The following is a 26,192-nucleotide window of genomic DNA, read 5'->3' as shown; positions in this document are numbered from 1 at the left end:
CATCTTTGGTGTGTTTAAATATTTGGCCCATTAAAAACATTTAGGTTATTTGTGTTCTTACTAGTAGGTTGTGAGAGTTCTTCCTACATTCTGGATAGGAGCCCTTTATCAGATAAGCAAATTGCAAATATTTTCTCCCAGTCTGTGGCTTGTCTTTTTCATTCTCTGAACAGTGTCTTTAAAGAGCAGAAGTTTTGTAAATTTTGATGAAGTCTGTTTTTTTTTTTTTTTTAATTTGTCATGCATTTGGTGTTGTATCTAAGAAGTCTTTGCTAACCCAAGATCAGAAAGATTTTTCTCCTACAATTTCTTCTAGAAGTTTTACTTTTTGAGGTTTCAGATTTAGGACTGCGATGCATTTTGAATTAGTATATTTTTAAATAGTGCAAAGTATAGATCGAGGTTTGGGGATTTTTGTTATTTTTGCCTTGGAAATTCAATTGTTCTAGCACCATTCGTTGAAAGACTGTTCTCTACTGAAGTGCCTTCACACCGTTGTCCAAAAGAGAATGACCATGTGCCATTCCAGCTATGTGTCTTTAGGCCAATATTCAGTACCGCACTGGCTCGATTACTGTGGCCTCACGGTAGGTCTAAAAGGCAGACAGTGTGAGTCCCCCGACTTTATTCTTCCTTTTCCAAGTTGCCTGGGCTCCTCAGACCCTTTGCATTTCTATATGAATTTCAGAATAAGCTTGTCAATTTCTACAAAAAGAAAAATAAAGCCTGCCGATGATCTGATTGGGATTGCATTGAATTTACAGATCAATTTGGGGAAATTTGGCATTTTAACAATGGTAACTCTTCTGATCCATGAATACAGACTACCTCTCCATTTATTTATATCTTCTTTAACTTCTCTCTGCAATGTTTTATAGTTTTCAGTGTGCTGGTTTTTGGGCATTTTTCATCAGATTTATTCTTAAGTATTTCTTAATTTTGATGCTATTATAAATGATGTATTCTTTTAAATTTCAGTTTCTGGTGGTTGCTTAAGAGAATATTCCAATTAAAATGATTTTTGGATGTTCACCATAAGATATCCTGTAAGCTCGATAACTCACTTACTGCTTCTAGAAACTTTTTTTTTGTAGATGCCATCAGATTTACTACATAGATGACAGTTTTACTTCTTCCTTTCTAATCTGAATGCCTTTTTTTTTCTTGCCTGGCTAGAACTTCCAGTAAAATATTGAATGAACGGGGTAAGAGTGGACATCCTTGTCCCGTTCCTGATCTTGGGGAGAAAACACTCAGTCTTTCACCATTAAGTACAATGCTAGCTAAAAATTTGCATAAGTATCCTTTATCAGGTTGAAAAGTTCCCTTCTATTTCTGGTTTTTATTGGGAATAGATGTTACATTTTGTCAGAGGCTTTTTGTGCATCTCTGGAGATGAACATATGGTTTTCCTTTCTAGTCTGTTAATGTGGTAAATTGCATTGGTTGATTTTTAAATGTTAAACCAAGTTTGCATTCCTGGGATGAACCTCACTTACCACTTATTTGTGATGTATTATCCTTGTTTTTTTTTTGTTTTGTTTTGTTTTTTTGAGATGGAGTCTCACTCTGTTGCCCAGGCTGGTGGAGTGCAGTGGTGTGATCTTGGCTCACTGCAACCTCTACCTCCCAGGCTCAAGTGATTCTTCTGCCTCAGCCTCCCATGTAGCTGGGATTATAGGTGCCCACCATCATGCCCAGCTAATTTTTGTATTTTTAGTAGAGATGGGGTTTCACCATGTTGGCCAGGCTGGTCTCAAACTCCTGACTTCAGGTGATCCACCTGCCTTGGCCTCTCAAAGTGCTGGGATTACAGGCATGAGCCACTATGCCCGGCTGTATTATCCTTTTAAATGTATTTTTGGATTTGATTTGTTTAAAGAATTTTTGTATCTATCTTCATGAGGGATATTGGTCTAGTTTTCTCTTCTGGTTTTTGTATCCGGATAATGAGGTTAGAAGTAGCCACTCATTTTCAGTTTTCTGGAGGAGTTTGTATAGAATTAGTACTATTTCTTCCTTAAACATCTGGTAGAATTCTCCAGTGAGATCTTTTGGGCTTGAAGTTTTTTTTGTAGGAAGATTTTTAACTCCAAATTCAATTTCTTTAATAGATGTAGTGCTATTTGCGTTATCTACTTCTTCTTGAATGAGCTTTGGTGGTTTGGAAATTTCAAGAAATTTGCTTCTTTTGTCTAAGTGATTAAATTCATTAATATCAAGTTGTTCACAATATTCTCTTATTATTCTTTTAATGTCTGTAGAATCTGTAGTGATGTCACCTCTGTAATTCGTGATATTGATAACTGTGTCTTTTTGTAATGATCAATCTCGCTAAAGATTTATCAGTTTTATTGATCTTAAAGAATCAGCTTTATTTTTTATTTTCACTATTGTGTGTCTTTGATTTACATTATCTTTATTTCATTGATTTATACTCTTCATTTATTCACACTCTTATCTTTATTATTGATTCACACCATCTTTATTATTGATTCACACTCTCAGCTTTATTATTGATTCACACTCTTATTAGATTCACACTCTATTGTTGACTCGCACTCTTACCTTTATTATTGATTCACACCCACCTTTATTGATTCACACTCTCAGCTTTATTATTGATTCACAGTCATCTTTATTATTGGTTCACACTCAGCTTTATTATTGATTCACACTCTCAGCTTTATTATTGATTCACAGTCATCTTTATTATTGATTCACACTCAGCTTTATTATTGATTCACAGTCATCTTTATTATTGATTCACACTCAGCTTTATTGATTCACACTCAGCTTTATTATTGATTCACACTCTCAGCCTTATTTTTGATTCACACTCATCTTTATTATTGATTCACACTCAGCTTTATTATTGATTCACACTCAGCTTTATTGATTCACACTCAGCTTTATTATTGATTCATGCTCAGCTTTATTATTGATTCACACTCAGCTTTATTATTGATTCACACTCATCTTTATTGATTCACACTCATCTTTATTATTGATTCACATTCATCTTTATTATTGATTCACACTCAGCTTTATTATTGATTCACACTCATCTTTATTGATTCACACTCAGCTTTATTATTGATTCACAGTCATCTTTATTATTGAGTCACACTCAGCTTTATTATTGATTCACACTCAACTGTACTATTGAGTCACACTCCTCTTCATTATTGATTCACACTCATCTTTATTATTGAGTCACACTCTCAGCTTTATTATTGATTCACACTCAGCTTTATTATTGATTTGCACTATCAGGTTTATTATTGATTCACACTATCAGCTTTATTATTGACTCACACTCAGCTTTATTGAGTCACACTCTCAGCTTTATTATTGAGTCACACTCTCAGCTTCATTGATTCACACTCTTACCTTTATTATTGAGTCACACTCTCAGCTTTAATTCACACTCAACTTTATTATTGATTCAGACTCTTAATTATTTTTTTTCTTCTGGTTATTCTAGGTTTTATTTGGTCTTTTTATAGTTTTTAAGATGGAAACTGAGGTTATTGATTTGAGACTTTTCTTATTTTCTAATATAGACACTTTAGTACTATTAATTTCCCTCTAACTACCTCTACAACCTACAAATTTTAATATATTATACATTCATTTTTATTCGGTTGAACGTAATTTCTAATTTCTCTTTTTACTTATTTGAAGATGAGTAATTTAGAGTGTATTATTTAGTTTCCAAGTATTTGGGAATTTTCTAGATACCTATTATTGATTTCTAATTGTGGTCAGAACTCTTATATAAAACGAAAATTCTAAATTTATTGACTCTTGTTTATTTCTGGGTCTGAGACACCTGCTAAGTCCCAGATTGGAGCAGCTTGGGGGACGGAGACACTATCTCAGTGAGTTGTGTGTGCAGTGCCCCAGCCACAGGGCCTGGCACATGGTTAGTACTCACTGGACATTAGCAGCGAGTATTGTTTTGGGGAATACCAGTGGGAGGTGATGAGTTCAGTTCCAAGCAGGGAACATTTGGGGAAGCAGCAGTATGGAAGCCAGAAAGGAGAGCCCCACTGGCCACTGGGGTTGGGTTGGAGCTCAGCTGGGAGAGCAGATGTCGGAGCTCACGTGGTTGGATGCAGGATGTGGTGGACATGAAGCCACCTGTGGGGCGAGCCACGCTAGAGCTAGAATACCCCTCAGCTCCATGAAGACGGTCAGGAGAGGGCAGCTTTCCTGGACCGCAGGGGGACTGGGCCAGCTCAGGCAGAATGACACCTGCTGCTTCCTGGTCGTGCAGGAGAACTTCTGTCCTCTGCCTGCCCCCTGAGGGAGGGTGGTGGCTTTTCACAGCAGCCCTAATGGAGTCTCGCCGTGTTTCATTTCTAGACTGGAAGAAGCGCTTCATTGGCATACGGATGCGGACGATCACACCAAGGCAAGTGTCTGAAGAGTGCCATCCCCTGCTACCCCTTCATCTCATCCCTCACCCTGGTCCTCCCTCCAGACCCTGGCTGGCTGTGTTTGGCTCCTTGCAGGTGCCCAGACAGGCCGATGCACTCAGGCCTCTGACCGTTGCTCAGGCCAGTCCTTCTGCTTGGACCTTTCCCTCTTTGCCTTATAGATTCCTTCTGCTTTTTCAAGACACCATCTCTTTCCGTGGCTGCTATAACAAATTACTATAAGCCAGGTGGCTTAAAACAGCAGGAATGTGTTCCCTCTCAGTTCAGGAGGTCGGGGATCTGAAGTCAAGGGGTCGGCAGGGCTGTACTCTGCCTCTGAGGCTCCAGGGAAAGCTACTTCCTTGCCTCTTCCAGCTTCTGCTGGCTCCAGGCATCCTTGGCTTGTGGCTGTCTCCCTGCAGTCTCTGCCTCTGTCTTCGCTTGACCTTCTCTCTCTCTGAGTATCTGTGTGCACATCTCTCTCTCGTTTCTCTTATGAAAACGTCCATCTTTGGAGTTAGGGCCCACTCTAAACCAAGAAGTTCTCTTCTCAAGATCTTCAACTAATGACATTTATAAAGGTCCTATTTCCAAACAAGGTCACATTCTGAGGCTCTGGGTGTACACGAATTTGGGGGAACACCATTCTGCATTCCCAGGACACTCAAGTGGCAGAAGGTGCCTCCTCGTAGCACACAGAGCCCTGGCCTTCGTCTCCAGCCTTGAACTCATCCTGCTGTGTCGGAATCACCTGTGGTGGGACTGCCCCACCCCATCCTGCCTCTTCAGCTATCAGCTCCTTGGGAGCAAGGACTGTGACCTACTCATTCCTCCACTCTGCCCCAAAAGCAGGTCCACTGCAGAGCAGGTGCCTGGAAATGCTGAATGAGTGCAAGAAAGAAGGGGCTGGGGGAGAGGAAGCGGGGGTAGGATAGAAGGGAGGCTGGAAATGCAAACTTGAGCTTCAAGGTTTGAAGAAGCAAGAGGTCACTGCATCGGGAGCCTAGGAAGAACTCGAGAATGCTCAAGTGACCATTTCCTCAAACCACACAGTCCCTAAAGCTGTCATTCCTCCTGTTTCACCAACTCTGCTAATCTAGGGGTGACATTTGAAAAAAACTATAATCAATGTCCAGTATGCCGATTTATCTTTTGTTTTCTTTCTGTCTCTTTTATCTGTCTGTCCATCCCACCTCTGTCCAGTCTTCTGTCTGTCCGTTCCATGACTCAGAATTGTCTGTTCATTCCTTGACTCAGCATTGTCTGTCCATTCCATAACTCAGCATTGTCTGTCAGTTCCATGACTCAGCATTGTCTGTCCGTTCCATGACTCAGCATTGTCTGTCCGTTCCATGACTCAGCATTGTCTGTCCATTCCATGACTCAGCATTGCCTGTCTGTCCATTTCTCCTTCTATCCACCCATCCAGCATCATTCCTTCACCTGTGCATCCATCCATCCATCCATCCATCCATCCATCCATCCATCCGTCCATCCATCCGTCCTCCTGCCCCTCCTTCCACCTGTCCACCCACTCTCTCTCCTCTCTTCACGCTTCTAACCAGCTATTGCTACCACGTTTCTCTTGAGAAGCACATCTGGTAGGGGACACAGAGTGGCCAGTGGTGGGACAGGGCAGTATGGGGGCCCAGAGGAGGCTCCTCTTCTGGCCTGGTGCTGGAGGGAGGGAGGGGCAGCTTCATACCAAGGAGCTGGGCAAAGGCTCAGAGGAGGGGCCTTGACGGCAGACTCTTTCCAGCCTGGTGGATGAGCTGAAGGCCAGCAACCCGGACTTCCCAGAGGTCAGCAGTGGAATTTACGTGCAAGAGGTTGCGCCAAATTCACCTTCTCAGAGGTAGGCTCTGCCAGGGAGATCGCTCGACGTATGGGGCACGCGTGAGGTCTGGGCTGGGGCTGCCCCACTGACCTCATGTGACCTTGAGCTTCCCAGCAAAGTGACCGGGAAGAGGCAGGTGGATTCTAGTGTGTCTGCTTAGCCAGAGGAGGCTGGAGAGCTGAACGGTCCCTAGAGCCCTGACTGTGTGCGCCCTGAGTCCACAATGTCATTTCCTTTGAGAAGCAGAGGATGAAGAGTCCCTGTTGGGCTAAGAACGCACTCCAAGCCAGACTCTTTCACCAGCTGGGGACCAGCCTGGGTCCTGGGTCTTTCTGGGACTCAGCTTCCTCGTTGTAAAATGGAGATAATTCAGCCTATTCTTTTTTTTTTTTTTTTTTTTTTTTGAGACAGAGTCTCACTCTTGTTGCCCAGGCTGGAGTGCAGTGTCATGATCTCAGCTCACTGCAACCTCCACCTCCTGGGCTCAAGCGACTCTCCTGCCTCAGCCTTCTGAGTAGCTCGGATTACAGGTGCCCACCACCATACCTTGCTAAATTTTTTTGTATTTTTAGTAGAGACGGGGTTTCACCATGGGGGCCAGGCTGGTCTTGAACTCCTGACCTCAGGCGTTCCACCTGCCTCGGCCTCCCAAAGTGCTGGGATTTCTACCCCCAGGAGACTTTGCAGATGAAATGGACAAAGCATTGCTTTCTTTGAAGTCTTCCAGTACTAGAGAAATGTTAAGTGTTGCAACACAATAGGCTGAGGCAGGTGTGCAGCGCGACACTACCGCATGCTGGCATGGCTGACCCACCCCCAAGAAGGGCTCTGAACCAGTCGCCTCCCCTCCTTAGCCTCCGTCTTCATCTGCAGTGGGAAAAATCCGCGTATAAGTGGACCCACACAGTTCAAACCCATGTTGTTCAAGGGCTGACTGTACTGTGCATCCTCAGAGGCTGGGCTTGAAGGTGGGGGGCCCCACGTGACCTTCTGTGATGAGCACAGACGGCACACTTGTCCTGCCTGCAGCAGACCTGCAGTAAAAATTGTTGAAATTGGGTGAAATTTTCCACACACATCTCAGTTAATCCTCACTGCAGCCAGGGATGTGCAGGCTCCTGCCCTCACCCATTTTACAGATGGAGGGACTGAGGTTTAGAGAAGTTACTCTTCCAGGTCACACAGCTGGCATGTGTGGGTCCTGATGCTGGTGCCCACACAGCTGAGCACAGTACCATCACCTTCCTTCCCGGCAGTGGGGAGGTCTCAGTGAGCCTCATGCCGAGAGAAGGCTGGCCCCGCGAGCTCTGCCTCTCATATAGACGTCTTCGTAAGTGCAGTAACAGCAGAACCTACTCCTGGGCCTTTATAATTTGCAAAGTGTGTTTCCACATAGGATGGTAGACATGAAAACTGAGGCACAAGGGGACAGAGTGCCTGGCCCAGCTAGGAGGGCTGCAGCGGGAGCTTGAACCCACCCTTCTGATGCAGGGGAGAAGCAGTTTGAAAGGTCGTTTGCCTGTCGTGTGACATTGGTTTTCTTCTGGTGTGAGAGCTTTGGGGCCAGGGTACTGTTCTTTCCTATTGAAATGACTTCTGTTGAAATATTGTCATTGACCCCGACTATGCCTCGCTCTGGGTCGCGCCTGGGAAGGCTGTAACTGGGGAGGCTGTGGGTGGTGACCCCATCTCTCCTGTTGGCAGAGGCGGCATCCAAGATGGTGACATCATCGTCAAGGTCAACGGGCGTCCTCTAGTGGACTCGAGTGAGCTGCAGGAGGCCGTGCTGACCGAGTCTCCTCTCCTACTGGAGGTGCGGCGGGGGAACGACGACCTCCTCTTCAGCATCGCACCCGAGGTGGTCATGTGAGGGGTGCATTCCTCCAGCGCCAAGCGCCAGAGCCTGCAGACAACGGGGGGCACCGCTCCCCAAGATCAGGACGAAGGACCAACGTCGGTCCTCAGCAGGGCGGCACGCTCCTCCTGGCTGTCCGGGGCAGAGCGGAGGCTGGGCTTGGCCAGGGGCCCAAATTTCTGCCTGGGGAGTGTTGATCCACATCCTAGTGCCAGGGAGGGAAGCCCAACGTCCCCTTGTACAGATGCTCCTGAAAGTCACTTCCAAGTTCTCGGGATAGTCACAAAACTGCCTTCCATGGAGGTCCCCTCCTCTCCTCGCTTCCCGCCTCTGCCCCTGTGAACACCGTCTGCAGTATCCCCTGCTCCTGCCACTCCTACTGCAGGTCTGGGCTGCCAAGCTTCTTCCCCCCGACAAACGCCCACCTGACCTGAGGCTCCAGCTTCCCTCTGCCCCAGGACTTACCAAGCTGTAGGGCCAGGGGTGCTACCTGCCAGCCTGGGGTCCCTGGAGGACAGGTCACATCTGATCCCTTCAAGGTGGGGGGATCCAGCCCGGAGCAGGCACTGAGTGAATGCCCCCTGGCTGCAGAGCTGAGCCCCGCCCTGCCGTGAGGTTTTCCTCCCCAGGCAGGCAGGAGGCCGCGGGGAGCACGTGGAAAGTTGGCTGCTGCCTGGGGAAGCTTCTCCTCCCCAAGGCAGTCATGGGGCGGCATGCAGAGGACAGTGGACGTGGAGCTACGGGATGTGAGGACTGAGCCGGCTTCCCCTTCCCACGCAGCTCTGGGATGCAGCAGCCGCTCGCATGGAAGTGCCGCCCAGAGGCAAGCGGGCTCCTGGGCATCACCCACTCATCCAGGGAACAAGTGTGTCTCAAGGGGCATTTGTGAGCTTTGCTGTAAAACGGATTCCCAGTGTTGCTTGTACTGTATGTTTCTCTACTGTATGGAAAATAAAGTTTACAAGCACACGGTTCTCAGCCAGCAGGCCACTGGGGCAGCGTACCCACCACTGGCCAGGGTTCTTCCTGGGGATCCATCTAACACATGACTGGGCATACCTGCAAAGACACGGGCCTTTAAAGAGTTTCTATGACAGCCGAGCATTAGGGCACACCAGGTCTCAGGGTCATGTGGCACTGTGGAGGGCCGGCTCCGAGTCAGGCAGCCCGGCTCAAGTCCTGGCTCCTCCACTTACTTCCAGCTTCATGGTCTTGGGCAAGAGATGTCCCCCTCCCTGCCTTGGCCTCTGCCTCTGTCCAGCAGGAAGGCTGGCTCTGCTGCGCTGACCTCCTGGATGCCCTGGGACGTGAGGTGACAGGTGCAGCACTTGGGAAGCCACCTAGCTTATGGGGAGCTCCCACTAAGCCCCACTGTGCATGTCTGGTCACATGAAGAACCCTTTCTCACATCTATTTCACTCTCCCTGCCACCCACCCAGCAATGGGGAAACTGAGGCAGAGAGCAATTTCAATGAGCAGGAGGTCCAGGGCCACCACCCAGAGTAGCTGGAAGTGGAGCACTGGGAGCTGTGAACTTGCCCCCAACCCTCTGCTCCACCCAGAGTGGGCCACCCCCACCAGGCCCCGAGCCATTCTGGCCCTGTCTAGGCTTCCATCCACCTGCCAGGCTCAGGCAGCCATGTCCACCCTCCAGGCCCTGCTCTCACTCCCACCTGCAGCCTGGGCTCTCCACACACACAGTGGCCCTGGAGAGTAGGCCGTTGCCCCTCAGTCTTTGGGCCCTGGCTGAGAGGAGCCTATTGGGTGTTGGGGGGCTGAGGTCAGGAAGAGGACATGGAGAGCTGTGACCTTACCAATTATTGGAGAGGTGAGCACTTGGGGGAGCGTTGAGGGCCCCCAGGGAAACCACGACCCCCATTCCCACAACTCTCCCAAATCGGAAGGGTCAGCGGTCATTGTAGTGATTTCTGGGGTCCTGTGGGTTCTGGGGGAACTGGGTCTGGAGATTCTCCCATTCACACTGTCCCTGCATCAGTGTCCACCACATGAAGCCACTTCTCCCTTGACGACTGTTCCCACCTTGCGGGGGACAAGTCTTGATACCCCAGCTCAGACCACCTTCTCAACCCCTTGTGTCTGCCCTGCAAATGCCTCAGGGGAGAGCGGATCACAAATCCCAAATCCACCCGCTCACTCACAGATGGGCCATGCTCTGGCTCAGGGGAGAGCGGATCACAAACCCACCCGCTCACTCACAGATGGGCTGTGCTCTCCTGTCGCTGTCTGGGTCGCGTTCACCTTGCAGCTTGGCTTTGGAGTCCCAAGATCCCTTGCAGGGGCCTGAGGAACACAGCAGGGCTGTGAGGTCAGGAGGCTAAGCTCAGATGACCCTCTGAGCCTCTGAGTCTCGGTTCCTCCACCTGTCAAATGGAGATAATGTTGTTTTCTTTCTTTCTTTCTTTTTTTTTTTTTTTTTTTGAGATGGAGTTTCACTCTGTCGCCCAGTGGTGTGATCTCTGCTTACTGCAACCTCCACCTCCCTGTTTCAAGCAATTCTCCTGCCTCAGCCTCCCAAGTAGCTGGGACTACAGGTGCCCGCCACCACGCCCAGCTAATTTTTGTATTTTTAGTAGGGACGGGGTTTTACCATATTGCCAGGTGACCTTGTGATCCGCCTGCCTCGGCCTCCCAAACTGCTGGGATTACAGGTGTGAGCCAACGTGCCTGGCCGATAATGTTTCCTTAACAGTTTGGGTTCCATTGAAGGATATAAACTGGCTGTGTGAGCACTGAATTCGTGAGGAGGATCCTACTCACACTCCAGGCCAGAATGTGCCCCCGAGATGTTGCCACCCACCACCTTCCTTCTCCCTGCCCTGGGCCTCCGGATGCCCATCTGTGCAGCGGGGTGGCCTCCGGATGCCCATCTGTGCAGCGGGGTGGCCTCCGGATGCCCATCTGTGCAGCGGGGTGGCCTCCGGATGCCCATCTGTGCAGCAGGGAGGTGGGACGGGGGTCTCTGAGCTTGGGAGTGAGCGGGCCCGGGCTGTGGTCCCAGTTCTGACACCCTTGAACTGACCTCTGTGGGGGCCTTCAGCTCTGGGCTTCTGCATCCAGGATGCCTGTGGCTGCCACCTCCAGAGGAAGAGGGACAGTGGCACTCAGCCCTCCCCTGAGGGGGGTCACCCTCTCGCCCACCCTGGCTGGCCCTGTCGTAGTGGGAGGTTGAGACCTCTGTCCTCCCAGCCCCCGAGACCTGACTGTTCCCTCCGGGAGGAGCCGCCTCCCTGGCTGCCCTTCCAGCTGCACTCGGTAAAAAAACAACCTTTGCAGAGGCTGCCGGCTGCTGCCCCGCCATTGTGCAACCCTCTGGCTCCTGTGCAGCCCCAGCTGCTGGGCCGCCACCCACCCCTCCGCGTGTCCCATGAAGATGTAAACAGGGTGCTCACAAGGCCAGCGCCTGCCAGGAGGAGCACCCTGCCCCAGGCTGGGTCCTCAGTGAACACCTGGAATCTCACAGGCACAGGTCCCCATGTCCCAACACCCCATGTGACAGAGGCAGAAACTGAGGCCTGGAGAGGGCGAGGACCTGTTCCAGGTCACACGTGAGCCAGTGGCTGGGCTCCAGGTGACCAGCATCAGGCTCCCGTCTGTCCCTTCAGGCAGCTGTGGTGCAACTTCTGCAGGACAGACCTCCACTGCCCTGACGTGGGGCCCAGCCAGTGCCTCCAGGAGGGCAGCCCCTGCCTCCCACTGCTCACTCGTGGGTCACACATCTTCCTTCCAGAGTCCCTGCCTGCTCCCTCTGGGTGAGTGTGTTCAGAACAGATGAGCACAGTTGGAAATTTCAGAATGGGTCAGAGTTGAAGGAGAAGAGGAGTACCCGGGGCTGTCACCCACACCTGCTTCATTCCTACTGCCCATTCCCTCTATGATGGGCCGAAGAATGGCCCCCAAAGGCATCCATGTCATGACCCTCGGAGCCCCGGAATATCTTGTATGGCAAAAGGGACTTAGCACATGTGATCAAGGCAGACTCTAAAGTGGGGACATGATCTTGATTGTAGGGTGGGCCTGATGTGACACAAGGGTCCTTATAACAGGGACGCAGAAAGGGTCAGCAGAAGTTAGAAAGTGGGATGATGGAGCGACAGGTGGGGGCTCTGTGGGGAGAGGCTGAGAATGCAGAGGACTTCCAGAAGCTGGAAAGGCAAGGAAAGAAAGGAAATGGTCCCTTCAGAGCCCCCAGAAGGAGCCACCCCACTGACTCCTTGACTTTACCCTGGACAGACTGACTGTAGACTCTGGCCTCCAGGACTGTGAGAGAAGGAGTGTGTGCTGTGTTAGTCGGTGAGGTTCATGGTCCTATGTTAACAGCAGCCGCAGGAACTGCACCCACTCTTCAAGCTGGCCTCCAACTTCACTCCCTCCGGGAACCCCCACCCTGCCCACACTGAGGGCCTGGGGACCCTTTAGAGCCCTCGTGGTCTCTGGTTTCTGTCTTATTTCCTTGTTCCTCTGGATGTTGACTGCTCCTTGCTTCCCCACCTCTTAGAAACACTGGCTCCAGGAGCTCATGAACTTTGCTTAAGCCACAGCCATGTCCCCAGAGCCAACCCCAGTGCCGGGGCAGAGCAGGTGCTCAGTGAATGGGACTCGTGGGCTTGAAAGTTCATCTCAGCTCTATAACTCTGGGGCCCATGTTGCCGTGTCACTCCAAGCAAACCCCAAAATCCAATATCCAGGAAGGCCAGGATGTCAGGGATGGGAAGATGCAGGGACAAGACGTGGGGGTGAGAGGAAAATGGCCCCACTCTCCTCATAGCTACTGATCCTCTGAGCCTCAGGATCCTCTCTGAAAGTGGAGGAGCAATCTTCACTCTGCAGATATCCCCTCCAAAGGAGCAGCCCACGTGCTGCCCTGCACCCACACGGCCATCACTGAGCCCTGCAACCACGCAGCCATCACTGAGCCCTGCAACCACGCAGCCGCCACTGAGCCCCTGCACCCATGCAGCCGCCACTAAGCCCTGCACCCACACAGCCATCACTGAGCCCTGCACCCACGCAGCCATCACTGAGCCCTGCAACCACGCAGCCGCCACTGAGCCCCTGCACCCATGCAGCCGCCACTAAGCCCTGCACCCACACAGCCATCACTGAGCCCTACACTCACACAGCAGCCACTGAGCCCCTGCACCCATGCAGCGCCACTAAGCCCTGCACCCACACAGCCGCCACTGAGCCCTGCACCCATGCAGCCGTCACTGAGCACTGCACCCAGGCAGCCGCCCCTGAGCCCCTGCACCCAATGCAGCCACCACTGAGCCCCTCTCCCAGGACCTCTCTAGGCTCCAGGGACACCCCAGGCAGGAGAGCCTTCAAGGGGAAATCCCCTCTCCTCCTCACCTTGCCAGTTCCTGCCTCTGTCCCACTCCCTCCTCTCACTTCAGAAGGGACCCCTCCTCCCTGGGCTTTGGAGCCACCCTCCGTGGCTCCTTAGAGGAGAGGAGCCCTTATCTCACCTCTCACCAACTGAGAGCTGCCCTCTTCCTGAGCTGCCCAAGTCCTCTCCTCTGATGTTTTATCATCACCCCACACAGTGGCCACAATCCGCACTCATCCTCCTGTCCCCAAAGAGCTCCCTTTTGCCTTCTGGGGTCCAGAGGAGAGTTCGGAGGTCGGCCATCTGCAAAACACTCCCTAACCGACTGTTCTCCTTTGACAACTGTTCACATTTTGCAGGGGACAGGCCCTGACACCTGAGCTCAGATCACGTTCTTGACCTCCTGTGTCTGCCCAAAAATGCCAGGGAAGGAGGCGATCACCTCAAGAGGCAGGACGTCAGTGATCTTTGGGGAGAGGGCTGCTGACGGGATGGGCTGGAGGGACGTTCTGGGGAGTCAAGACTTGGGTGCTGGTCATCTGGGGTTTGTTTTGTGATAGTGCATTGGACTGTTAGGTTTCTCTGCAAATCCTCCCAGACCAGCAAGCCTGGCCCTTCAAACCCAGGCCAGGCAAATGTCAGAAGGATGTCCACAGCACACATGAGTATGTGAACTCACAGCTCACGTGTGTGCACACCCAGATGCATGTATGCATGGCACAGTAGGTGTGAGTGTGCAAACATAGCTCACATGAGTACACACACTCAGATACATGTGCATGGCATAGCACATGTAAGTGTATACACTTCCAGCTCACATGAATTTGCACACACAGATGCATGTGTGCGTGCCACAGCACATGTGAGTATGTACACTCACAGCTCACATGAGTTCATGCATGTGTGCATGGGCACAGCACACATGGGGTGGGTTTTCTGGGAGCTGACAGACATGCTTGAAACACTTTTATTTTTTCAAAATCATTTTTTACTGTCAAGTGTGGCACATATAACAATGTGCCACAAATCTAAACAGTCCAATGCACTATCAAAAAGCAAACCCCACATGACCAGCCCCCAAGTCCTGACTCCCCAGAACTTCCCTCCAGCCCATCCCATCAACAGCCCTCTTCCCACAAAGGTCACTGATGTCCTGCCTCTTGAGGTGATCACCTCCTTCCCTTTATAGTTTTGCCACCTAAGCATGCGTTGCTAAGCACAGTTGCATGCTGCCTGCATTTTTCACATGAAATTACACTGATGTACTCACTTGCATCTGGCTTCTGCTCAACATTACATTTGTGAGATTCATCCATGTTGATGTGTACAGCTGAAGGCTACCAATGTCCACCATTGTATAGTATCTGCTCTGGGAACATATGGCAATTCCTTTACCTGGTCTCCCATTGATGGCCACTTGGGGTGTTTCTAACTTGGGGCTATGGCACATCATGACATAACATCCTCATACATGTGTCTTGTGACTTGTGGAAGCATCTCTGTTGGGCGTATTTCTAGGACTGAAGCTGATGGGCCATATAGTATACATATATTCAGTTTTGGTAGGAATGCAAACTTTTAAAGTAGTTTAACTATCTTGCACTCCCAACAGCAGTGTGTGTGAGTTCCTGTTGCTCCACATCCTCACCAACACTTGATGTTGCCATTCTTGGATGCGAGGCATTTTGTGGGCATGCAGCGGTAACTCACGGATTTCAATTTGCAATTCCATGATTCTTAATGAGGGAGGTCTGGCAACTTCTCAAGTACTGTATTTATTGGTAATTTAGATGTCCTCTCTGGAGCAGTACCTGTTTGAGTCTTGCCCATTATTCTGTTGAGTTGCGTTCTTCTTACTGTGCGGCAGGAGTTCTTTTATATACTGTAGAAATGAACTCTTTGTTTTATGTATATAAAATTCCTTCTCTTGTGGATATATCTGGAAAACATTATGCTAAGTGAAACAAGTCAGCCACAGAAGGACAAATACTGCATGCTTCCTCTTATATGAGGCATCTAAAACAGTTAAAAGTATAGAAGTAGACAATATAATGGTGGTTACCATGGGATGGGAAGAGAGAGATATGAGGAATTGCTGTTCAATGGTTATAAAATTACAGTTACACAAGATAAGTAAGTTCTAGTGATCTATTGTTCAACATGCTTTCTATAGTCAGCTATATGGTATTGTATACTTAAAATTTTGTTAAGAGGGTAGATTTATTTTCTGTTCTGTGGGAGAGTTTATATAAGTTTGGCATTCTTTCTTTCTTAAATGGCAATAGAATTGATATCTGTTCTTAGAATCTTCTTTGTGGAATGGTTTAAATTATGGACTTAATTGTTTGAATAGTTATAGGACTATTTAGATTTTCCATTTCTTCTTGTGTCTGTTTAGGTAAGTTGTATTTCTCTGGGAATGTGTTTATTTCATCTAAAATGTCAAATGTAGGCTGGATGCAGTGGCTCACACCTGTAATCCCAGCACTTTGGGAGGCCGAAGTGGGCGGATCACAAGTTCAGGAGATTGAGACCATCCTGGCTAACACAGTGAAACCCTGTCTCTACTAAAAATACAAAAAGATTAGCCGGACGTGCTGGCGGCGCCTGTAGTCCCAGCTACTCGGGAGGCTGAGGCAGGAGAATGACGTGAACCCAGGAGGCAGAGCAGAGATTGCGCCACTGCACTCCAGCCTGGGCGACAAAGCAAGACTCCATCTCAAAAAAAAAAGTCAAATGTATCAACATAAAGTTGTTTATAATTTCCTCTTTTTATTTCTTTGATGTCATCAGTTTCTCCAATGATGTCTCTATTTTCATTTTTGACTTTGCTATTTGTTCTCTCTCTCTCTCTAGCTTTATCAGGAGGTGATAAATTTTATTGCTCTTTAAAGAACCAAATTTGGCTGTGTTGATCCTTTTCATTGTATATTTGCTTTCTATTTCATTAACTTCTGCTCTTACCTTTATTATTTCTTGTCTTCTACTTTCTACTTTGGGTTTAATTTGCCTCTCAAGAAGAACTTTAATACATATGCTGAAAAGTATAAACTACCCTCTAGCACAGCTTCAGCGGTATCACTCATTGGGTTTTTCTGAACTACTCGACAAATGTTGCCCTCCTTGATTGTTCCAGAATCAATATCATATTATGTTTAGAGCACAGAAATCTGGAACCACACAATCTGCATTTGAATTTCAGCTCTGAAACTTTCTAACTATGTGACCATTGCCAAGTTAGTTAATTTCTCTTTCCTCAGTTTTCTCATCTGTGAAACGGAGACCATTATCATTCTCCCTTGGAGAGTAAATGATTAAACAGTATAGATACCCACTCAAAATACGCTGTTAGCTATTACCATTTTATTACTCTGAGTTTTCTACCTCTTTGTCTTTGGCTATATAAATTCAGAAAGATTACCTTGACTTTTCCTTCTATTTTATTTTTTTCATGAACTCCTTCTTATACTCAGATTGCTTCTTTCTTTGTAGTAGCCTATTCTCGTTTTATGGATGCAAAATCTGAAATCTCTCTGGGGATAGTAATTAATATGTTTTTAATACAACTTGTCAGAAAGCATGGTGGGCTCTGTTTTCTCTACAGTTCTTGTCTACCCCAGACTGCCTCCTGGCCACTGGTCTTACTCTAGGGTCTGCTGGTCCTGTGTGTCTGTTTGAACATATGGCTGGAGGACCCGGCGGATTCAGCTAAGCACCGGTGTGGGTTTTCTCGGACATCTCCAGTATCTGTCCTGAAAGAGAAGCTGGCCTTGACCTGTGGGTGCCGGGCAGGTGTGTCTACCAGCAGGCTTCACTTGAGGGGGCACTGAGGGGAGAGGGCAGGGAGGCTGCCTTCCAATCCCCGATGAGGAGCGCCTTCCTTTGGAATGCTGACCCCTGCCTTGAGACCTGGCATCTCCAGAATTGCTGGAGAGCTTCTTGCCACCACCCAGTTCAGCTCATCTGCAAACAAGTCTCAAATCCACCTGTGGGTTCTCTTTCCCTCTTCCCACTCCATGCTCCAAACCTGTAAACCCCAGGAGGCCCTCCTGTGGTGCTGGTCTCCCGGTGCCTCTATAGCCTTCTTTCCCTGGTCCTTCAGCTGAGGCTCCTGCACTCTCAGCTGAGACGCATCTTACAGAAATTGTCAGAATCTTCAGTTGGTGTAAGCCCCCGTTCAGAGTCAAACCCTGGCTCTGTCAAGTTTGGCAATCTCTCTGAGCCTCAGTTTCCCTATCTGTAAAATGGAGTGTTTAATATGCATCCCACAGAGTCATTACAACAATTATCTGATCCTCCTCCCCTCTGGCCTGATGTATGTCTTGGTGAAACTAGAAAAAGCCTCCTGTTCCCCAACACACCTTCCTGCCATTGCTGAGGAGATTGCAGTGGCAGATGTACAGCATGCTCTGACCTTGAACGTGAATGGCACAGTCTAGGGAGGGCTTCCTGGATGTGACGGACGTGGACATGTCTGAGGACCCAGCCACAGCAGGCACTGCAGAGCTGCTGTCCCCACTCCTGCTTCAGGAGAGAAACCCTTTCCAAACAGACCCGTTCTGCTCCTCCACTCTCCCCTGGCTGACGGCGTTCCCGGGGACTCCTGGCCCTTAAGCAAAGGCGCAGGGGACACCACGCTCCATGTTTGGTTGGCCACACCTGAGTCTCTGGGTGGCAGAGTGTAGGCATGGAAGGTTCCCGCCACACACGTGCGGACAGAATGTGCCCCTGCAGGGCCTCCTCGCCACCTGCAAGGCTGGGCTCTGTGCCAGCGCCCGGCAATGTGAGAAGCTCAGGAAGCTGGGGGCAACTCCAGCCAAGGGTGGCCAGCAAGGCCCTTTGTGTATTTTCACATTCACTGAAATGAAGCAAAGCCTGCTTTTAGAGAGTTCGTGACCCGAAACGTGATTGCAAGGTTACCGAGTCTTTCCAAACATTTCCCATTGCGTCTGTGCTATGCCTCCGCCTTCCTTCCAGTTCAGCCCTGCTCCGATGCTGACTCAGAGACCAAGGAATGCTCCTTGCTGTGTGTGCCCCCACCCCCCCCCCCCACACCTCCAGATGCAGCCTTCCTCACCCTGCCTCAGGCCCACTGGAGCCCCGGAGACAGTGAGGGGCTTCAGAAACTTTGGGTAAATTTCTTCCTCAGCTCAGCTTCATGGGCCAGCTAATTTTAGAGTCCCCTCCACAGTCAGTGCCCAGGATTCGTGCATCCCCAGCCAGGCCTCATCTGGCCCAGGCACCTGCCCAGCTCCTTCTCCTCATGCCTGGCTTCCTTCTGTCATTCCAGGACCAGAGCCCCCTGTGACCAGAATTCCTGCGACCAGAACTCCTGCGACCATGCCCTGCTGTAGCCAGCACCTCTGCAACCAGGACAACTGCGACGGCCCCCTCCCTGCAACCAGGCCTCCTGTGACGCCCCCCGACCCCTGCTGCAACCAGGGCCTCCTGCGACAGTCTTCTGCCTGCAACCAGGCCCCCTGCAATGCCCCGGCCTGCAACCAGGCCCGCCTGGGACGAGGCCTCCCACCCCCGGCCGTGACCAGGCCCCCTGCATTCTTCTGAGCCCCTTCGCCATCTCTCCTCCTGCCCACCGTCAGCTTTCCCTGCAGGTTATATCACCACGCGGGACCCTCTTCCTCCTTATGCTCAACAGTAATGCTAGTCTTGTTGTGGGCCGACAGGTGTGCAGAATAAATGCCATGTTGTGGAATCTTGGGGAAAGAAGACCTGGCGGGAGCTGAGGGCCAGGCACACACGTGTGAGCATTTGTACGCACGCTGTCTAGGGCCAGGGCCCCAAGCCGGGCCTGAATCAAGGATTCAAGTGTGAGTGGTTTGTTGACAGGTGATCCCTGGGAGCCCTATGGGACAATGGGGAAGCGAGACAGGGAGGGAAAGGAGCCCACGTGCCTTCTTCAGGCTGCCCTGGTGGGTGCCCAGGCACCACCCTTCTGTGACCTCTGTGGTAGCGTGTGGGACACACGGCAGCCTGGCCCACCAAGGGGAGAGGGAGCTGGGTGTTCCTTCTCCACTCCTGTCATCCCTGGCCAAGGGCTGCTCTAGAAAACGTGGCCGGCCCGGCCCCTCCAGCAGGCCCTGGGTGAGCGCAGAGGAGGAGGACTCAGGCAAAGAGCTACCGGCACTTACAATAAGACACGGTCAGCAGGGTGGGGTGATGGGGGGTGTGGAAACCCCACAGGCAGCATCTGTGGCACAGGACACACCTGTGGGGACGCACACCTGAGATGCTTCAGTGCATTAGGTGTTGTGCAGCCCTCAGAGCCCACGGTTTAACCTCTTTTTGCCTTGTTTATATTTTAGATAGGAACATTTTAAGACCATGAAATATTTCAAGCACATAGCAAGTAGAAAATGTAGTTAACCTATGAATCTATCATCCGGCCTGTCACACTGTTGCATTCTGATCATGAAATATCTAAAATACACCACAGCCTTGGTTCTGATTTCTGTCACCTGCCATTGGTTCAGCCAGCGGGTCCTATTGTGGTGGGGTCAGAAGTATGCCAAAGTATAACTGTCAGCCTTTTAGGCAAATGGTCTTTTCTCTCTAGCAGCTTTTACAGTTCTCTCGTTAGGCTGGCACAGTGGCTCACGCCTATAATCCCAGCACTTTGGGAGGCCGAGGCGAGAGGATCACCTGAGCCCAGGAGTTGGAGACCAGTCTGGATAATATAGGGAGATCTCGTCTCTACAGAAAGATTTAAAAATTAGGCATGAGCCTGTAGTCCCAGCTACTCGGGAGGCTGAGGTGGGAGGATCACTTGAGCCCAGAAGGCAGAGGTTGCAGTGAGCTGTGATTGCACCACTGCACTCCAGCCAGGGCAACAACGAGACCCTGTCTCAAAGAAAAAAAAAAAAAAAAAAGATTCTCTGTCTTCGGTGTTTCAGCTTTGTCACAATGTGATTATTTATGGCTTTCATTTGTTCTGAAAAATGTTTGGTTATTGTCCTTTTAATATGACTTATCCTCATGTTAAATACATCATAGTACATACATGTAACAGACCCCAATGTTACATACACATGACAGACCTCATCCTCCTCAGAAGGGATTCCCCAGGCCAGCCAATTCTCCGGGGCAGATGTCTGCAAACTGCAGCCTGCAGACCACATCCAGCACACAGCCTGTTTTTATATGGCCCAGAAGATAAGACTGGTTTCTATATGTTTAAAAGTTTGTTAAAAGAAGGAGGAGGAGGAGAAAGTGGAGGTAGAAGATGGAGAGGCAGAAGGGGAGGGGGAGGGGAAGAAGAAAGAGAAGAATATTGGCAGAGGCTGGACAAAAACCTCACGGTCTGACACATGTTCCATCCGGCTGTTTGCAGAAGGGCCACTCTAGGGCTCTGACTGTCCTCATCAAACACCTTGGCAGCATCCTTCCACGCATCCTTCCATGTCTTCCCAAAAAGAGTGCCAACAAGACAGGAATGCCCTCTCTCACCACTCCTCTTCAACATAGTGTTGGAAGTTCTGGCCAGGGCAATCAGGCAGGAGAAAGAAAGAAAGGGTATTCAATTAGGAAAAGAGGAAGTCAAATCATCCCTGTTTGCAGATGACATGATTGTATATTTAGAAAACCCTATCGTCTCAGCCCAAAATCTCCTTAATCTGATAAGCAACTTCAGCAAAGTCTCAGGATACAAAATCAATGTGCAAAAATCACAAGCATTCCTATACACCAATAACACACAAACAGAGAGCCAAATCATGAGTGAACTCCCATTCACAATTGCTTCAAAGAGAATAAAACACCTAGGAATCCAACTTACAAGGGATGTGAAGGACCTTTTCAAGGAGAACTACAAACCACTGCTTAACAATCAAACAAATGGAAGAACGTTCCATGCTCATGGATAGGAAGAATCAATATTGTGAAAATGGCCATACTGCCCAAGGTAATTTATAGATTCAATGCAATCTCCATCAAGCTACCAATGACTTTCTTCACAGAATTGGAAAAAACTACTTTAAAGTTCATATGGAACCAAAAAATAGCCTGCATTGCCAAGACAATCCTAAGCCAAAAGAACAAAGCTGGAGGCATCACACTATCTGACTTCAAACTATACTACAAGGCTACAGTAACCAAAACAGCATGGTACTGGTACCAAAACAGATATAGACCAATGGAACAGAACAGAGGCCTCAGAAATAACACCACACATCTACAACCATCTGATCTTTGACAAACCTGACAAAAACAAGAAATGGGGAAAGGATTCCCTATTTAATAAATGATGCTGGGAAAACTGGCTAGCCATATGTAGAAAGCTGAAACAGGATCCCTTCCTCACACCTTATATAAAAATTAATTCAAGATGGATTAAAGACTTAAATGTTAGACCTAAAACCATAAAAACCCTAGAAGAAAACCTAGGCAATACCATTCAGGACATAGGCATGGGCAAGGACTTCATGACTAAAACACCAAAAGCAATGGCAACAAAAGCCAAAATTGACAAATGGGATCCAATTAAACTAAAGAGCTTCTGCACAGCAAAAGAAATTACTATCAGAGTGAATAGGCAACCTACAGAACGAGAGAACATTTTTACAAGCTACCCATCTGACAAAGGGCTAATATCCAGAATCTACAAAGAACTTAAACAAATTTACAAGAAAAAATCAAACAACCCCATCAAAAAGTGGGCAAAGGATATGAACAGACACTTCTCAAAAGAAGACATTTATGCAGCCAAAAGACATGAAAAAATGCTCATCACCACTGGCCATCAGAGAAATGCAAATCAAAACCACAATGAGATACTGTCTCACACCAGTTAGAATGGTGATCATTAAAAAGTCAGGAAACAACAGGTGCTGGAGGGGATGTGGAGAAATAGGAACACTTTTACACTGTTGGTGGGACTGTAAACTAGTTCAACCATTGTGGAAGACAGTGTGGTGATTCCTCAAGGATCTAGAACTAGAAATACCATTTGACCCAGCCATCCCATTACTGGGTACATACCCAAAGGAGTATAAATCATGCTGCTATAAAGACACATGCGCACGTATGTTTCTTGTGGCACTATTCACAATAGAAAAGACTTGGAACCAACCCAAATGTCCATCAATGATAGACTGGATTAAGAAAATGTGGCATATATACATCATGGAACACTATGCAGCCATAAAAAAGGATGAGTTAATGTCCTTTGTAGGGACATGGATGAAGGTGGAAACCGTCATTCTGAGCAAACTATCGCAAGGACAGAAAACCAAACACTGCATGTTCTCACTCATAGGTGGGAATAGAACAAGAAGAACACTTGGACACAGGGTGGGGAACATCACACACTGGAGCCTGTCATGGGGTAGGGGGAGTGGGGAGGGATAGCATTAAGAGATATACCTAATGTAAATGACAAGTTAATGGGTGCAGCACACCAATATGGCACATGTATACATATGTAACAAAGCTGCACGTTGTGCACATGTACCCTAGAACTTAAAGTATAAAAATAAAAAAAAAAAGAGCGCCAACCAATGCAGTGGTCTTTTTGCTTCATTTCCAGTAGTGTTGGTGCCCCCAGCAGCTGTCTAGCCCTCCTTCCATCCAGCCCCATGTCCACTCACGCAGACAACTGTGTCCACTGCACGTACATACATGTGCATGTTCACGAATTCACATGCACATCTGGGACATGCACACCGATGGACTGTGAACCGTGTGCCGTATCTCTGTATACACAGTGCAGATAGAATACACCTGTGCCAAGGCACAGCGTCAGTGTTCAGTGGGATTTGTTGATTCACTAGAGTCAGCTGATCATATATGATCCTGTGATCATATGATGGCCATAGTCAGCTGATCAATCCCTGCAGATTCACAAAGTCATATCCTAGAAACAACAGAGGTGTCCATTGACAGATGAGTGAATAAACAAGGCACGGCCTATGCATATAGTGAAATGGTACTTGGCCATGGAAACGAAGGATGTACGGACATATACCACTGCGCAGCTGACCCTCGAAACACCGCGTCAGTGAGATAAGCCACTCACAAAAGGACAAGTACTGCATGATTCCACTCACAGGAACGCTAGAGTCCTCAGATGCAGACACAGAAGGTAGAATGGTGGGCGCCAGGGGCTAGGGGGCTGGGGACGGGGAGTGAGTGTTCAACGAGGACACTCATCTCCGTTTAGGAGATGAGAGGGCTCTGGAGTGGATGGTGGTGATGGCTGCACAAGAAAGTGAATGCACTTCACACCACTGACTTCTACACTGGAAAAGGATTCTGATGCTGAATGTTATGCTATGTGTATTTTACCACAATAAAATATGTTTTTAAATGGTTAAATGGTAAATTTTATGTGATATATGTTATATATGAGTTATATATAAGATATATATGATATATGAGATATATATAAGATATATATAACAGATACATATAGGATATATATATATGATATATATATATTAAAGATACATATATATATGATATATATATATTAAAGATACATATATATATATATATCTTGCCACAAACTTTAAAAGTGAAAAAGATTACTCCTGGGGCACACTGATATGGGCTTTTTGTAGATAAAACAAGGAGACACATCTGTTTTGTCCCTAGTCTGTGTGGCAATGAAGTCTGGTTTGGTTTTGTTTTTTCATGTCAATAGAAACGATCACTTGTGGAACCCTGAGTGTTCACCAGATACCATGCTAAGGGCTTGAAAGGCTTGATTTTTGGTTCCACATTCACGGTAACCCTGGGATAAGAGCAGTGTGTCTGCATCCTAACAAAGTGCATTAGAAAATGAAGGCTCCGACAGCTCAGGTAGCTTGTCCATACCAGTGTGTCTAAAACATGGCAGAGGCCCGGTGTGGTGGCTCACGTCTGTAATCCCAGCAATTTGGGAGGCCAAAGCAGGAGGATTGCTTGAGTCCAGGAGTTCAAGACCAGCCTGAGAAAAATAGGGAAACCCTGTCTCTATAAAAAAATCAAAAAATTAGCTGGCATGGTAGCACATGCCTGTGGTCCGGCTACTTGGGAGGCTGAGATGGGAGGATTGCTTGAGCCCAGGAGGTCGAGGCTGCAGTGAGCCAAGATCGCGCCACTGCACTCCAGCCTGAGCGACAGAGCCAGACCCTGTCTCAAAATAAAGTCAAGTAAAATGTGGCAGTGTGTGAATTGCAATCCATGCCACTCTGACCATGGAATCTAAGACTCTGATCACCACACTACGCAGCTCACTCCCCCTCCCCTTAGACCTCGGTTTCCTTTCCTATAGAATGAAAAGCTTTGTTGATCCTTCCAAGTCGGCATCACAGACCTTTCCAGAGGGAGTTGCCTGGTCTGGGCTTGAAGGCTAACAGAGATGGCCACACACAGTCCCTGACCTCAAGGGGATCTCCATCTGGCAGAGAAAGCATCTTAGTGTGATCACTGCTCTGAGAGAGGAAGCATCCAATCCAATCTAGCAGACAGGGTGTGCTTCCTGGAGGAGGTGACATTTGAGCTGGGCTTTGGGGATGAATAAGAGGAGGATGAACTGTAAGACAGAGGAACAATGTCATGGAGAAATTAAGCTCATAGTCTTTGGGTTCAACAGATTTGAATTCACTTTCCAAACCACCTACTTACCAACTAGTCGGACAAATTACTTACCCCTTTTGAGCCTCAATACTGTCATGCATGAAATGGAATAATAAATTATCCATCTCATGAGTGGTTATGTGGGGGTAATGCCTAAAATGTAAGCGTTCAGTGCAGTATCTGCACATGGTGAGCTCATGATAAGTAACTTGGGGTCTATGATAACTTGTGTATTGCTAAGATGGTCCAAAAAGTCTTCCCAGGCCTTAGATCTAGTGGCTTTCAACTTAGTAATAATTACAATAACAAACTATCTTGAGCATACTCACTGTAGCAAGTAGGATCTCTGCTTCCTCTCTGAGGTCAGCCTGCTCACACATGCCTGGCACCATGGCCTGCCCCAGGAGGAAGCTGCCTTTTTATGAGATGAACTGCAACGCCTTTCTGCATGCATTTTTATGCTGTATTTGGTAGAAAGCACTGATGCGCCCAGGTCATCCAAGGGCTGGGTCGTGATCTGGCCTCCGTCCACTGGAAGTCAAAGCTGCTGCCAGAAGTCCATGTCATCCACAAAGAGAGCAATTTTCTTCTATTTTGGTGTAGCAAAGAGGGCCTGTTCATGGAAGAGATCCAAGTTGGCCACTATCTTGACAATGTGTTTGGTTTTAATGCTCAATTGCATCTAAAAATAGGTCTGGGAGAGGTGACTGCCGAGGCGGCCATCCTGCTTGGCCAGCTGAAGGTTTGAGACTCAGGATGGGGTCATGGCTGAGACTATGAGGGCTGCTCATGCATGACCCTGCCTGCTGGCCTCCATGGGCCCACTATCTGAATGCGGTTCCCCTTCTCCCCAGGACCAGGTGCCACCTCCTCTGGGAAGCTTTCCCTGCCCCTCCGCAGGGTATGCCTCCTTGTTCCTCTCCTGCCATCAGTTTATGTGCCTGTCTCCATCAACAGACCAGGAGCTCCTGAGGACAGGGACTGGGTCTGTCTGATTCATCTCTGCATTCCTAGCACTTACCTAGGTGCTTAGTGAAAGGTCGAACCTGCCTGGGTTCCCACCTTGTCTTTGCTACCCCCAGCTCTGTGAACTCGGGCGAGCTTCTCTCCCTCTCTGGGCCTTGGCTTCTATACATAGGAAGCAGAAGAGCCGTC

The 26,192-nt window shown here is 48.5% G+C and overlaps 1 protein-coding gene across 1 annotated transcript in view; it reads left to right on the top strand.

Moving 5' to 3' along the window:
- The window catches only part of HTRA3 (HtrA serine peptidase 3), a 39,635-nt gene extending 30,545 nt beyond the window's left edge, over window positions 1-9,090 (top strand). The window contains exons 7-9 of the mRNA XM_024246526.3: window positions 4,372-4,420; window positions 6,184-6,279; window positions 7,966-9,090. Of these exons, the coding sequence (XP_024102294.1) occupies window positions 4,372-4,420; window positions 6,184-6,279; window positions 7,966-8,131 (311 nt within the window). The 3' untranslated portion in view covers window positions 8,132-9,090. The remainder of the gene's footprint in view (window positions 1-4,371; window positions 4,421-6,183; window positions 6,280-7,965) is intronic.
- The last annotated feature ends 17,102 nt before the right edge of the window (window positions 9,091-26,192 follow it).

This window comes from Pongo abelii, chromosome 3 (genome assembly GCF_028885655.2).
Source record: "Pongo abelii isolate AG06213 chromosome 3, NHGRI_mPonAbe1-v2.0_pri, whole genome shotgun sequence".
Lineage (NCBI taxonomy): Eukaryota > Metazoa > Chordata > Mammalia > Primates > Hominidae > Pongo > Pongo abelii.
Note: the sequence above shows the minus strand (reverse complement) of the source record. Positions and strands in the feature narration are given on the sequence as shown.